General features: G+C 39.5%; 1 protein-coding gene across 1 annotated transcript; it reads left to right on the top strand.

Annotated features, from left to right (window-relative positions):
- The first annotated feature begins 3,273 nt into the window (after positions 1–3,273).
- On the top strand, positions 3,274–11,293 carry LOC149841065 (type I inositol polyphosphate 5-phosphatase 5-like). Its single transcript, XM_090005184.1, has 10 exons — positions 3,274–3,333; positions 3,488–3,575; positions 3,756–3,830; positions 4,300–4,387; positions 8,289–8,393; positions 8,556–9,180; positions 10,310–10,503; positions 10,600–10,708; positions 10,852–11,000; positions 11,077–11,293. The coding sequence occupies exons 1-10, from the start codon at positions 3,274–3,276 to the stop codon at positions 11,291–11,293; spliced, it is 1,710 nt and encodes a 569-aa protein (XP_089861310.1).
- The last annotated feature ends 3,266 nt before the right edge of the window (positions 11,294–14,559 follow it).

The raw sequence follows: 14,559 nt of genomic DNA, 5'->3' as shown, positions 1-14,559 counted from the left end.
GGTTGCTAACACCACCTCCCCTTTTTCCACTTCACATCGTGAAGCTCACGATGGGTCAGGCCGAACCAGTTCTGACCCAAACCGGTTTGACTTGTTAACCACTATGCAATAACCGGTTCAACCCCAATCCGTTATGGTTTTTATTCTTAAAATCCGTTTCAAGTCTCCAACCCTCCTTTGAACCATGTTTTTGACCCAATATTGACCCAAAATGTTTCAAACCTAACCAAGCATGATCCACTAAACCACCAATCCATATCCAACCTAATTGGATCCTAAAAAAACTCTTTCCAGTGCCTATTCAAACCATTGCCTAACCCAAGATCCATAATTGGCCCAAACCGAAAAAATCCACATATACCAAGATCCAATCTCATTAAAGTCCAACACAAAAAGAAGCTAGATCCAAGAGGACCTAATCCAAATGAGTTCCACAGGGATGTTAAAGTGGATCGAGCATACATGAAATATTGTTTAGTTTCTCACGACTCTAAATTTGTTTCAGAGTATGCTAAAGAATTTTACCATATCAAATCATAAGCTCAGATCCAAGAGAATGAGGATAAGCAGATCACCAGGTGTATTTCAGGCTGCAACTTTACCTAGATATTAAACCAAACCGATCCAAAATTAGATCCTTGGAACACACGAATCAAGTGGCATTACATATTGAAGTGATATTAATATATGATGAGGATCTGCATCCACCTGTTTCCACTCCCGTTCCCAAAATTACCCATACCCAAATAATAGAAACTCATTTAAAGCTCAAACCAAAACCTCTCCCAAGTAACATGCTCATATCCAAATTCATTTTATCGGATCCAGAACAAGCAATTACAAAATAATATGATGAATCCATATCCATTTTTATTGGATCCAATTTACTCAAACATCCAAACCAAGATAAACCCACTTTAAACATAAACACAAATCCAGTTAATACAATCTCAAATGAAGTTCCCCAAAACTTACCTATGTCTTAATTTATACCAGATCTAAAGCCTATTAACCCGAACCAAAGCTTACCTATTTCCACCTCACCTAAACTAAATTTGTTCTCAAACTTGTGCTTGTCTAGATTGAGTCATCAGCAGTATGTGGAGCATGGGATAATAAAGTAGGAGATTTAGATCATTAGTTTATCAACTTCTCCATCTTTGATCAACCCGCCAATAGATTTGTTTAGAAACAACATCCCAGGCTTTCAGGCATATATTAAAGCAAGCTTTGTTTGATCCATGCAGCCTCAAAGAAGTTACCTAGTTCCATATCATGGGCTCATAACCCACAAAGTAGAGCAAAATTGGAAAAAGCTTTAGCGTGATTCAGATTTGAGGGCAAGTCTTCTTCAACCCAAGAAGAATGATACAAGAGCCGAGTAGAAGACTCGGGTCTATAAACATCGATTCGGATCCATTTGCATTTTTGAATCTTTATTTGCTTTTGAATATTTTTGTATTTAAATCATTATATCTGATCCATATTTTAAGATAAGTTTTATCCTTTTATATAGTTATCGGAATAGATAGTTTGTTGGATTTAGAATTATAAAAGATTCATTTATTTATAGATGAGTTATCTTTGTAATTAAGCAGTTGAATTAGATGAAATCTATTATTTTCTTTTTTCTCTTAATTTTTGGTTTTAAATACTTTTTTTGTAATTTATATAGCAATAGAAAGTACAAAAAAAATCAAATTCCACAAAACAAATTCAAGATATGTCAGTTTTTGAAAATCTATATAGTTGAAAGTCTTTATCATGATGACTACCGTTTTTATTCTTTTATATCATGTATGTTATGATATGTATGTGGTATGAGTGATGGAGGGAGCCACAAGTCCGTTCAGCAAGAAACAACATACTCCACTCATTGATATCAATAGACAAAAGCCGACGAGGGGCAACAACTAGTTGACCCCTTGTCATCGATCTTGGTAAGGGATCCAAATTAAGTCACATGTGGCCTTTTTTTTTATAGATTTTTTTTAGATTTATTTTGTCAGCCATGTGAATTCCCTATTTTTTGGGAAAATTTTATTTTTTTATTATATAGATATTTTTATTTTTATTCCCTTTTCGCATACTTTTAGTTTTATGTTTACTTTTACTGGTATTTTTAAATAGTCTGCATCAAAAACTTTGAATTTCTCAAGAGAATTGGCTACCAGTCTTTTCACATTTTTTAATTTAAACTTTTTTGAGTGTGTGGCTTAGCAGCGTCCGTCACCGGTATCAAATTTTTTATTTTTTTTTAAGGCAAGCTCGGGGTTAGGTTAGGCAGACCCTACCAGTTATACAACTATACCATTAGGTTTCGAACCTACAACGTCCCAGTCCCAACACAAGGTCACGTGCACTAGCTGCTCCTACCAAACAAGCAGAGCCCCCCGTTGGTAGGTATCACAAATCTTGTTGTGCAGAAAATTAATAACATATCTAAAACTATATAAAATATGCAAAAACATCATACATAATATATTAATGCTAGCGAATAAAAATAGAAATGTTTTATTGTCATTTATTATGAAAATATACCTATAAAATCGTAAACATTTTTCAAATATTAAGTATATTCGTGATTTGACATATGCTCCACAATTTCTAATAGAAGTTCTCGGTAGATGAAAGGAACATTACCCTTGTGCTTGCCTCCTTCAATAATTTTCTATTGCATTAATCCTCTTTTATTTTTATTTTTTCTTTATTTGGGGTGGTGGGGGGCGGTTGTTTGCCCAAACCGCTGAAGCCAACAAACTCTTGGCCTTACTACGAGTGACATAAAACAACGCGTCCATGATAATGTTTTTGTAGGGCAATTGGGTCTCTCTCGGTGGGAGGAGAAAAGAAAAAGAAAGGAGGACGGCATTTAGACGTGGTCGTTGAGGGTGCGATTGGCGAGGCACGAAAGGCGGGGGTTACACCCGTTGCCATTGCATGGTTACATAAAAATTAAAATGTAACGGAGAAATAGGGAGGGAGAGGGGGGGGTGGGAGGGGGGGGGGGGAGTTTCAGAGTTTCTTCTCGTTGTACTCAAGCCCGCAACACCATCACCACCCATCTCTCCCTCTCTCTCTCATCGGCCTATGCCGAAGGCTCTCGTTCCGCTGCGAAGACGGAAGCTTCTGCTTTCGCATAACGCCGTGGCCCCGCCGGATTCCTTCCCACTTGCAGTCCTTCAAGTATTGCTGGAAACGACGACGACGACACAACCACGCCTATTCAAATGAAGGCCAAATGAATGCGTGTGTTTGTTTGTGCGCGTTAATATGACGAAATCCAGTAATAATAACTCAGATTCCTCTGTCAAGGGTGATAAGAAGAAGAAGGTATGACTTTTTTTTTATTAAAAGCCCATCTCTCTCTCTCTCTCGATCCTGTTTCACAATATGTAATTTGTTTGGTGCAAAGAGAATAGGAGAAAGAGACTAAAACATGGTATGGAAAATGCATGTTATAGGATTTTTTTTTATTGTGATGCAGTCGTTCATTCCGAAGCTCTTTGCTAAGAAATGGGGAAATGGGAGGAACGGGGACGATGATATATTTTCTAGAAGGGAGGCTGAAAGAGGTCATACTCTAAATGCTCTCTCTCTCTCTCTCTTTTGTTGATCCCGTCTTAGTAATGTTGATCTCTCTCTCTCTCTCTCTCTCTCTCTCTCTCTCTCTCTCTCTGTCTGTGTGTGTGTGTGTGCACCCAAATAAATGTGATCACGGGTATTTGGTCACGGATGATCTTCTTTTTATGCAGATATTGAAAGGAGGTTGGCAGCAACCAGGAGAAGTTTGTTAGATGCATCGCCTGTTATCAGAAAGAGCTTTTCGGGTAATCTACAACACCCATTCACCATTACTTCTTATCTTTGTGTTCTCAACAAGAATTCTGAATATCAAATCTCATGGTAGAAATAGGTTTAATATGGTGCTTAAGAGGGGGGGGGGGGAAAGGGAAGATGAAGAAAACTCTCTTCTTTTCCTTCATCCGTTCATCAGCCTTCGTTTGTGGGAAAAACTTCCCGAGTATGCGGGATTGACTGAAACCGCCAACAGCATAATGTGCCACAACAACATTCAAAGATGCAGCCCAAAATTTAAAGTTTCGGTTATGTTAATGTCACTTTTTCTCATCAGTTTTGACGGTTCCGTTCCGTATTCAACTCCTACACGGCTATTACCTTGAAAACCTTCCACATTCTTTCTTCTTTGTCCACCACCTTGTCTCTTGGGTTTTGCTTCTTCTCGCGGTTATCGCACCCCATAATTTTTAACTCCATAAAACGCTTGGTTTGATGCAGAGAGGCACACGAATCCGAGAATCGAAGGGCTAAATTTAAGTAACTACGTGCCACCGGCATCCCAGTTGGTCGACATTCAGGAATTCAGGTACTATCTCTTGATCCATAATTCCTTACTGAGTGACGGCTTGCTACTATGATATATATGCACATCCTTATCCTTTTATTATATTTTCCAAAAGAAAAGAAAATCTTTTTATCTGTGAGAAATCCTTGTCTCACGTTCTAAAAAACTTTAAGCTGAGGCCATTCCCCCCACCTTGCTACGGGAAGCATAGACGCCCACTTCACTCTGGGCGCTTGGTTCGAGTTGTCCCAGTCTTGCAGGGTTGAGTGTGATAGAGTAGGTTGTGCAACAAACGGCTTTTTGAAACCAAGAGCCTCTCTCTCTCTCTCTCACACACACACACACATATGCACATAGATATGGTAAACATTTGGTACTAATAAAGGTAGAGAACCATTGAGGTGAAAATCTAGGGGAAATTTGTATTGACTCAATTGCTTATATATATATAAGTTCAGCATGTTTATTTACCAAGGATCCGAACTTAGATACTGTTTCTCTAATTAAAAAAAATCTTGGGTTATAAAATTTTGATACATTATAGATCGACAAACTTGCTTTTATATCACAACCACATGACTCAGAATTCTTTTAGTTGTAAAACAAAGCATGCAAATCACATCTGTACGTAAGGGTTAAATCTACAAAAATATCAAAACAAGATGAAGAAAATGTATTTCTACTCAATGGTTTCGTACCCTCATTAGTACTATATGTTCAACATAGTTCGTTTATTAGGAAATGTATTTGTCTTGAGTGATTTAAATACATAATTTTTTTTTCAATCATGAAATTTTAATGCACTGTAAATTATTCACTTTTGATATATTCTTAAAAAATCCATTTGCACAACGCAATCAAACAATCTAAAACGCTCCAAAGAGGTTTGCCATAGTGGGATGGGGCCTAGGCCACTAGGCAAGCGGTCTAGGTTCAAATCTCATGGATGTCACCCCTTGTGCAAGCGTGGCGACTCCCTGGTGGCAAGGGGTAATCCCACAGAGTTTTACGCTGCCAGGACAGTAACCGTATGTCAGGCAGCTCGACTAGGTCATTGTTCTTGGAGGTGGCTTCTCCATGTATATATATAAAAAACAAACAAACCTAAAATATGTTATATCTATAGAGCTTGATCCACAAAAAAAAAAAACTAAAAAACTAGCCATTTCCATCAGGGAGTATGGTGCACTCAAGAGTAGCCAATATTTTCTCATATAAATTAGTAATGATATGGTGCACATAACCTTAAGTATGTTGGAACTGTTTCAAACTGATGGCTATGATCATTTAAGAAATTTTTTATTTTATTTATAAGAGTATAGCATTTAATATGGAGCAATTTTGTTACAATATTAAATTTAACATGGATTTACTAACGTATAATAAATTTGATGCCTTCATACATAGAGGGTATCGGGTGCACTTGATGCATGTATAATAACTATATATAATCTAAATATGCACATGTGTTCATTATTGCATGTTTACTAAAACATATTCTATCCATCGAACTAGTTCATTGACCAAAATTTAAACTTTTTGTTGTGAAATGTAGATGAAATATGATTTTATTTTTAAATACATTGATCAGTTTGTATAAACACAAAAAAAAATCTAATTTAATACAAGATTTCTACTCAATAAACTATAGAAATCCCATTTATAGAGTCTGGTTTTCAGAACATGCGTTAAAAACATTGAACACTAAATTGTTCATTTCTCATCCAAATCATCAGGTGTTGGTTGGGACCAATCTCTCTCTCTCTCTCTCTCTCTCTCTCTCTCTCTGATGAATTGATTTCTCCTATTCACCCATATGGCATGAACGGTGCTGATTTTCAATGATCCAAGCATGTTTGATCAATTAGAACCAGTGTTTTAAAACTCGCCGAGTCAACTCGTTGACTCGGCTCGGCTCACCCCTCCAGCGAGTCAACCCGGCAAGGCAAACTCGGTTTGCCAAAACTCGGGCTTGACTCGGCCTGACTCGGGCGAGTTTTGGGATGTTTGAAATTTGTTTTTTGAGTTTCAAATTACAGCTTCGAAATATATAAGTACATATATTTTAACAAGGGTTACCCCCAGATTTTGTATAAAAAAGAAAATAAAAATCATTTAAAGATAAAAAAGCATTTAAATCCATAGAATAAAATCGCCATGTTGTTTGAACTATTGTTCACCCTATGTTATCAACTTATTCTAGCAAAATATTTTAAAGAAATGATTTTCACTATATATGGCGGGTCAACTGTGCCTATGGGAAGTCACATTTAGGTTTCATCCATTTGTTATGTGAACAAGCATTGTACATATTCAAATATTAGTAGTCTTTTTATAGTTGTGCCATTAATATATTTCCTGCATAGTTTTATACATGAGAAAATTTCGTATTTATGTTGATATTAGGCATTCTGTAAACTTTCAATATGCACATATATCCCTGTTTTACATTTATGGATTTGTTAGAGAGGGAATTAAAACTTTTAAAACAAGCTAGCATATATGATTGGCCATTTTAGGAACCTTAGGTGGTAGCAGACTGAACTCATGGTGACCAAATCCTCTAATTCAAGTCATGAATTAGTCAAAGTGCTTGTATAGATATCAAATTCAATTATTCAAGCATACCTCTATAGCTCTTTGCAGTTGTTTTTATATTCTTACAGACATTTGGAGACTATGTTTACTCAAAAACATGGTTTTAGACAAATTATATATTGTTTTTCTTTTAAAATCAAAAGTTAACAAAACCCGGTCCGAGTCACCGAGTTGACTCGCCAAGTCACGAGTCAATAAAGAACGAGTCGAGTTCCGAGTCACGGGTTTTAAAACCTTGATTAGAACCTGCAGATATATTCATCATGATCTATTTGGAAGGAATCAACTGTTGAATCATGCTTTTTCAATGAACAAATATGATTTTATGAGCTTTAAAATTTCTAAAAATTTTGAGCCATTGATTTTTGAATCAGTATAAAAACCTGCTCATGTGTCATAATAGGATGGTTCAAAAGTCGATTCCTGCTCAACAGACCACACACATCACATTTGTAAGGTGTGATGAAAATTTGAGACCATTCACACCCTCCTGTTAGGAGAAATCAATCATTGACATATAGATAGATAGATAGATAGGAACCTGTAATGTTCAAAATGGACCCTTATCTTGTATATAGATCTGAGCATATGCTGAATAAGGATGGCAGTGGACCGGAGGACAATGGGCTCCACCCCGTTTGGACCGGGGATGAAGGGTATGAAACGGGGATGGAGGTGAGGATGAAGGTTAAAATCTATCCCCGTGCGGGGATGGACTTACGCTTTCCCCTGCCCCGCCCCGTCCTGCCCTGTCTCCAATCCTTTAAGGAATGACTCTAGACCGAGGGGAAAATGGGGCCCCGCCCCGCCTCACCCCGTTTGGACCGTGGATGGAGGCGGGGGTGGAGGTTAAAATCCATCCTCGTGCGGTGATGGAGGGGGGATGAAGGTTCAGATTTTGAAATGGGGCGGGGGTGGATACCTTGTCCCCCGCCCGGCCCCCATCCGCTACCATCCCTAATGCTGAATTGTGTGTTTTAGACTAGGGCTAGAACTTTAAATTCTAGATTGGGGATCTCTCTCTCACACACGCACACGCACACGCACACGCACACGCACACATGTACACACACAGACTGTACCCATTAGGGTTACTTTTGAGATCCCTGAATGGGTTCGTGGAGAGCAGTAGTACTCAGCCCTAGTATTCGTGTCTGGGGCTGGGGCCCACCATACCCCCAAGATAGTGGTCAGCCCACTGGCTGGCCATAGTGGGCCCCAGGATGTGTGGCACCATCTAGTGGACCGAGTACTGGATGAGGCCTCGGGTACCAGTGAGTCCTTCACCGCGACTGCAGCTTACGCCTTCTGTATTCATGCACAGGATATTCGTGGCGACTTGGAACGTGGGAGGGAAGTCTCCACACAACGGACTCAACCTCGAAGACTTCCTGCAGGTGGAAGGCTCCTCTGACATCTACGTCTTAGGGTAAAAATTTACCACCTCCATTAAAATGTGACCAACCTCGTAACTTAATTTGAGATCTTTCCAAGTCGCTTTTTCCTGATTATCCTTGACCGCTATTCTCACGAGAAATCCTGTTCTTCCATACAAAAGTTTAGGAACTTGGTTGTGGTGTGTTTTGTACAGGTTTCAGGAGATAGTCCCTCTAAATGCAGGCAACGTTCTGGTCATCGAAGACAACGAGCCCGCAGCCAAATGGCTCTCTCTCATCGGTCAGGCACTCAACAAGAGCGTGCTGCGGCAGCAGTACCCCAACGACCAATGGAGCAGCGCTTCCGCCACCGCTACACCAGAACCAAACTTCGAGGGCAGCTTCAACAGATCCACCCACGGTTCCAACTCCTCCAGACATCCCAACCCCAAAGATTCCAAGTCACCCAGTGGGGTCCTCTTCTTCCAGAAGCCCTCCCCAAAGGTGTTGAGCAAGAGCTTCAGGGTGGACAGTGCGCAGCTGAAGATGTGCAATTGCCTCTCCCCTATGTCCACGGACAGGAGGACGAAAGACCTGGCTGAGTTGATCCAGCAGGTGGATTCCTGCTCTCTGTGTTATGCCGACAATGAGGATGACGATTGCTCCCAACAGAATGGAGACATGCCTGGTCCTAACCAGCTCAACTATTGCCTGATCGCCAGCAAACAGATGGTGGGCATATTTCTATCCGTGTGGGTGAGAAGCGAACTCGTGCAGCACATTGGCCACCTCAGGCTTTCGTGTGTTGGTCGTGGAATAATGGGATACCTAGGGAATAAGGTAAAAAAAACTAAAGCAAACTTCTTTAATTATATCAAGCTAGATTATATAACTTTTTTTTTTAATGCTAAGGAGCCCACCCAAGATGAAGCCACATTGAGCCCTACCCTGGGAAAGGGCAGATCAGGTGCAATCACATTGCACACTTTGAATGTCCTCCATCTCTCGGGTACAGCTGTCAGCTGTGTGGCCCTACAGGATGGGGGCAGATCGGGTGCAGTGGCACACTAAAGTGTGCAATGCGATTGCATTTGATCTTCCGTCTACGCTCGGTGGTGGGTACTCGTCCCCTATATCATCCCTATCGTCATACTCCATCTTGGGATCTCATTGATGCAATTGGTTGTGAACAATTCTGACCCCATAGATGTGGTCTACATTATTCATTTAGTAATTATTGGCAGAATCCAACCTATGTGTAGGATTTTCTGATGATTCAAAAACCAATGGCTATAAACATGACAAAATTTGTTGATCTAAAAAAATCATATTTTCTTGGCCAAAAAGTGCATTCCAAGGGCTGATTCCTATCAAATTAGCCATGTTATATCCATCAATAAGGTCAGATTTGATCAACACAACTTGCATCGATGAGATCCAAGATGGAGAATGATGATACTATGAGAGTGAAATTGGCCCTGCAATCACACTCCTGGTAAAACACAGGCACTTTCTATAGTGGTTCAACCTTGAGACGTCTAGAGTGCAGTTACAGTCATATTGTATGTAACGGGTCATTGGTTATGTTCAATCCCCATCGAACATTTCAGTTGAGAACCGTGGGGTATGTGAGAATGAGGAGAGGGTGTTGCGTGTTCGGGGGGTGCACATGTAACCTGCCCCGGTGAGGATGGGGCCTACACACAGCTCCATCAAGTGAGACACACTGTGGTGACAATAACTGGTCAGTAGCCAAGATACATTAGTTGTTTAGCATCACTGGGCCATATATGAATATGATCTACAGTTATCAAAGTGGAATTGGGGTAGCTTCACAGAAATTTGATCTGCTTTGCAAGAATTTCACAAGAAGACATAAAAAGTAGTTTTTTGGTTAGAATGTGCATTCTAGAATACAAAACACGCACACACACACACGATAATCTACTAATTGGTGAATGTCATGTAGGGGTGCATATCAGTGAGCATGTCAGTGCATCAGACGAGTTTCTGCTTCGTTTGTAGTCATTTAGCTTCTGGGGAAAAGGAAGGTGATGAACTCCGAAGGAACGTTGATGTCATCGAGATCTTGAAAACCACTCAGTTCCCAAAAGTATGCAAATCCCCTGGTCGCAGATTTCCTGAGAGAATTCTTGAACATGAGTAGGTTTTTCTCCTTGTTCCTTGAAACTTTTTTATCCTGCAATCATCCACTTTTTGGCAAGATTATCTCATTTCCTTTTGTTTTTCTTAAAACAGTCGAGTGATATGGCTTGGAGATCTGAACTACCGGATTGCTCTGAGCTATTCGGAGACAAGGAAGTTGTTGGAGGAAAATGACTGGGATGCTCTTCTGGAGAAGGATCAGGTTTCATTAGATTTCTATTGCAAAGTGTTATTTTTAAGATATTGTTATAATTAACAAGGTTACCAATCACAAATAAGACACCAATGGCTCATCTCAATCCATTTATTTCTCATATAGTTTTGTTATACACGTTCGAATTGCAGCTAAAGATTGAGAGAGAAACAGAAAGAGTATTCAAAGGGTGGAAAGAGGGCAAGATCTATTTCGCTCCCACTTACAAATACTCAAACAACTCTGATGCATATATGGGAGAGACAGTGAAATCCAAGAAGAAAAGGAGAACGCCAGCATGGTTGGTATATCTTACAGTTTGACATGCTGATTTCGACTTTTAATTTGCAGTTAACTTAGTGATCATGAAAACCTAGGTGCGACCGCATACTATGGAGAGGAGATGGCATCGAGCAATTGTCGTATATCCGTGGGGAGTCGCGGTTTTCCGATCACCGGCCCGTATGTGCTGTATTCGTTGCCGAAGTTGAGATACTCAATGGTAGCAAATATGGGAAGGGTTTTTCTGCTGCCGGTTCTATAGTTGATGTTGATGATTACTTGCAACATAGACATAGTTTCTATGAATTTTGACGTAACAGCGTCTTTCCTCTAATTTTTGGGGCCTCTTACTCTTCATTGTGAAAAATGTGTATTATCTCTGCCACCTGTTAGTCAATGATAACAAATTACTGAACCACAAAATGTAACTTTTTATGCTAATTATGGAAATATTGAATTTGAACTTTTGCTTAGAATGAAATCATTGAATGTCTTTACTGAACTTGCAGTCGGAGTCATAATTCGGTCACTGGACCTGTACAATAAAAGAAACTGACATACTGTACGTAATATAAATGGTTTACATGTTACACTACCAATTCAATGTTCATCAATTACGTCTTTTAAAGGGAATTCTATTCTTTATAGAGTATAATGCATTATAGTTACCTTGCATTCTATTGACCATAATGTACTTGCGAACTCTTTTCTTTGGATTACTAGAAAAAACCACCTCGGTCGCAGGTTCATTAGTCTAGAAACCTTTCCTCCTTGCCCACCTGGGAGTACACCAGCTTCACCTCTGCAGCAAGAGGTGTACAATCGGGGGTTTCGAACTCGTGACACCCATTAAGCTTGGTGACAGAGTCACCTCTCAAGACATTGCTTGCCTCAAACTCAAAGTATTTGGTTCCAATGTACATCATAGGCACAACTATATGTCCCTTGATTGGATCAATATCAAATATATAAATCACAAGAGAAAAGTAAAATAAACAAGAGGCACATGATTTACGTGGTTTGGCCAACCCTTACATTTACGAGGCAACAAGAAAAGAATAAACTCTACCATGTCAAAAGAGTTAAAAGCGATTTACGTGATGATGTGCATACCTAGAGGATACTTGGACTCCTACGTACGTCGAATAGGTAGAACTCAAACTCTCAAAAGCCAAAGCCTTTCACTCTAACTCTCAATCTCTTCGTAAGTCTCCCCAAAAGCATGCCTTCATGTTTAAAGATGAGATTTCTTAACACCCAAGCAAAACCCCAAAAGCATGCCGGGTTTAGGCAAACACCCACCAGTTACATAGCAGATTTACATATTCCTATCAAGACTTTGAAGGAAACCGGTCAGATGATTTGTCCTAATAACAATCACAACCAAGGAGCTAGTATTGGCTTTCTAATTGAACGGGAATAAAGTTGCAACCTTTAGGACTTCTTATCCCTTTTTAGGATCCATTTGCATCTCAGCATTTGGCACCAAAGCATTTCTTCAACGTAGTGTGAAGTATATTCCTTCTTCTGGCATAACTTGTTCATCCACTACCATCAATAAGTACCATCTTCAATTTACTTTTAGTTATTTAGCTTCAGGCCTAAACAATTTGGAATTCTGACTCCAGTACCCAAGTTCCTCTTTCAAGGTCCACACTTTTTGGTGCACTGTCTTTTTCCAACTGGTCTCTTAACTCCATAGATCTCTTTCAAGGTCCACACTTTAAAGAAATTGAATGGCAAGGCTTAAGGATAATCCCCTTACTCGTTTCAAAATTTTTTATCATTTATTTATTTATTTTTAGACAGAAAGCTGAGTTAGGCAGACCCCTACCAGTTATACAACCATATACCGTTGGGAATCAAAATTGCAACGTCCCAACACAAGGTGATGTTCACTAACTACTCTTGCCAGACAAGCAGAGCCCCCGTTGGTACTCACTGCAAATATTTATTGCATTATACTCATTAGCGGGCACAACCCTCAAGTGCATTAGATTTTAAGCTTGAACAAACCTTAGATCTTAGATTACACACATTATATATTTATATTTGGGTTTGGGGTTGGGGTTGGGGTTTTGGACTCAGACCCGACTATGTTCGACTTGGTCTGGCTTTGACCTTTTTGGCACTTGAACGGTTTTGATCTCAAGTCCATACTATGCATTTATCCCATATGAATATGTTCGAATATTATCCAAATCGATTTGCATGACCATTAAGACCCAAACATTCCAATCCTTAGATCTTGGATTACAAACAATATATATTTATATTTGGGTTTGGGGTTGGCGTTTCAGACTTGGACCCAACTCGGTTCGGTCTGGTTTGGCTTTGACCTTTTTGATACTTGGACGGCTTTGGTTCCAAGTCCATATTATGCATTTATCCCATTTAGATCTATTCAAATATTATTCAAATTGATTTGCATGACCATTAAGACTCAAACGTTCCAAGATCCGTCACCCTTATCCCTGGATTTGTTGACCGTTGACTTTGACCAGTCTAGGGATGATTAAGGGTCTGATAGGGTCATTTTGGACCCAACTAGTACCCTTTTTGTCTAGGATTTTTGATATTACATGCTGGACCATTTTACCTTTTATGGTGGACCGCTTGATCCACTTTATGATCCATTAATGGGGTTGGGGCCTATATAAACCCAACTCCTCCTCCTCATTTCTCATTCCTTAGCCCTCTCTCTCTCTCTCTCATATTTTGGAGTTTCGGATCAGATCCAGATCTACCTGTGATTTGAATCCAGATCTAGTTGTGGTTCAAATCTAAATTTGATTATAGATTAGATTAAATCTTAAGATTCAGGTCCGGTTATAATTCGTATACCTATCCAGGACCCATGTCATGTTGCTTATCAGACCTATATCTAGTTGTTGTTTGGATCCTGACCTAGTTACTGTTAGAATCCAGATTCATACCCCATTTAACCCTAGTCAAGCAGTTGTTCAAGGTGGTATGTGTCGAGGTTATTGGGATCACCCAATGTAGAACATGGTCTGATAATTCGTGAGAAGGTGAAGGCTCAGTGATATCCTGGGCGCATAGTTGCACGAATACTCATTGCACCGAGGACTTGATCCTAAGTGGGGCAATTGTCGCTTAAAAGACCACGTTTACACATGCCTTCGAGCTCACTGGTTCAATCTCAATTGCTTGACCCACTAAGTAAGGTAAAATTTTCAACAATTTTCAAGTGATAGTTATGCAAATGGTGATTGTGAAGGTTGAAAACCAAGAACTGCCCAAGTTGTCCTAGTTTGATGGCACCAATTTCAAATAATGACAACACAAGGTGCTCATCTTCCTCACAATTATAAATGTGGAGTATGTACTTACAAAGGATTGTCATGAAGAATGGGAGGATGAAACCATTGATGAAAATTATAAGAGATGAAAGTAAAAGCAGGATGACTTCGTATGTCACAGACACATACTTAATGCACTCTCTAATACACTATTTGACCTCTACTCAGAAGTCAACACTGCAAAGAAGTTGTGAGCCTTGAAAGCAAGTAAAAAATGGAGGATGAAGAAAATCATAAGTTTTTGGTTAACAAGTA

This window comes from Nuphar pumila, chromosome 4 (genome assembly GCF_984573655.1).
Source record: "Nuphar pumila chromosome 4, dmNupPumi1.hap1.1, whole genome shotgun sequence".
Classification (NCBI taxonomy): Eukaryota; Viridiplantae; Streptophyta; class Magnoliopsida; order Nymphaeales; family Nymphaeaceae; genus Nuphar; species Nuphar pumila.
This window is presented reverse-complemented; position numbering and strand designations above follow the sequence as displayed.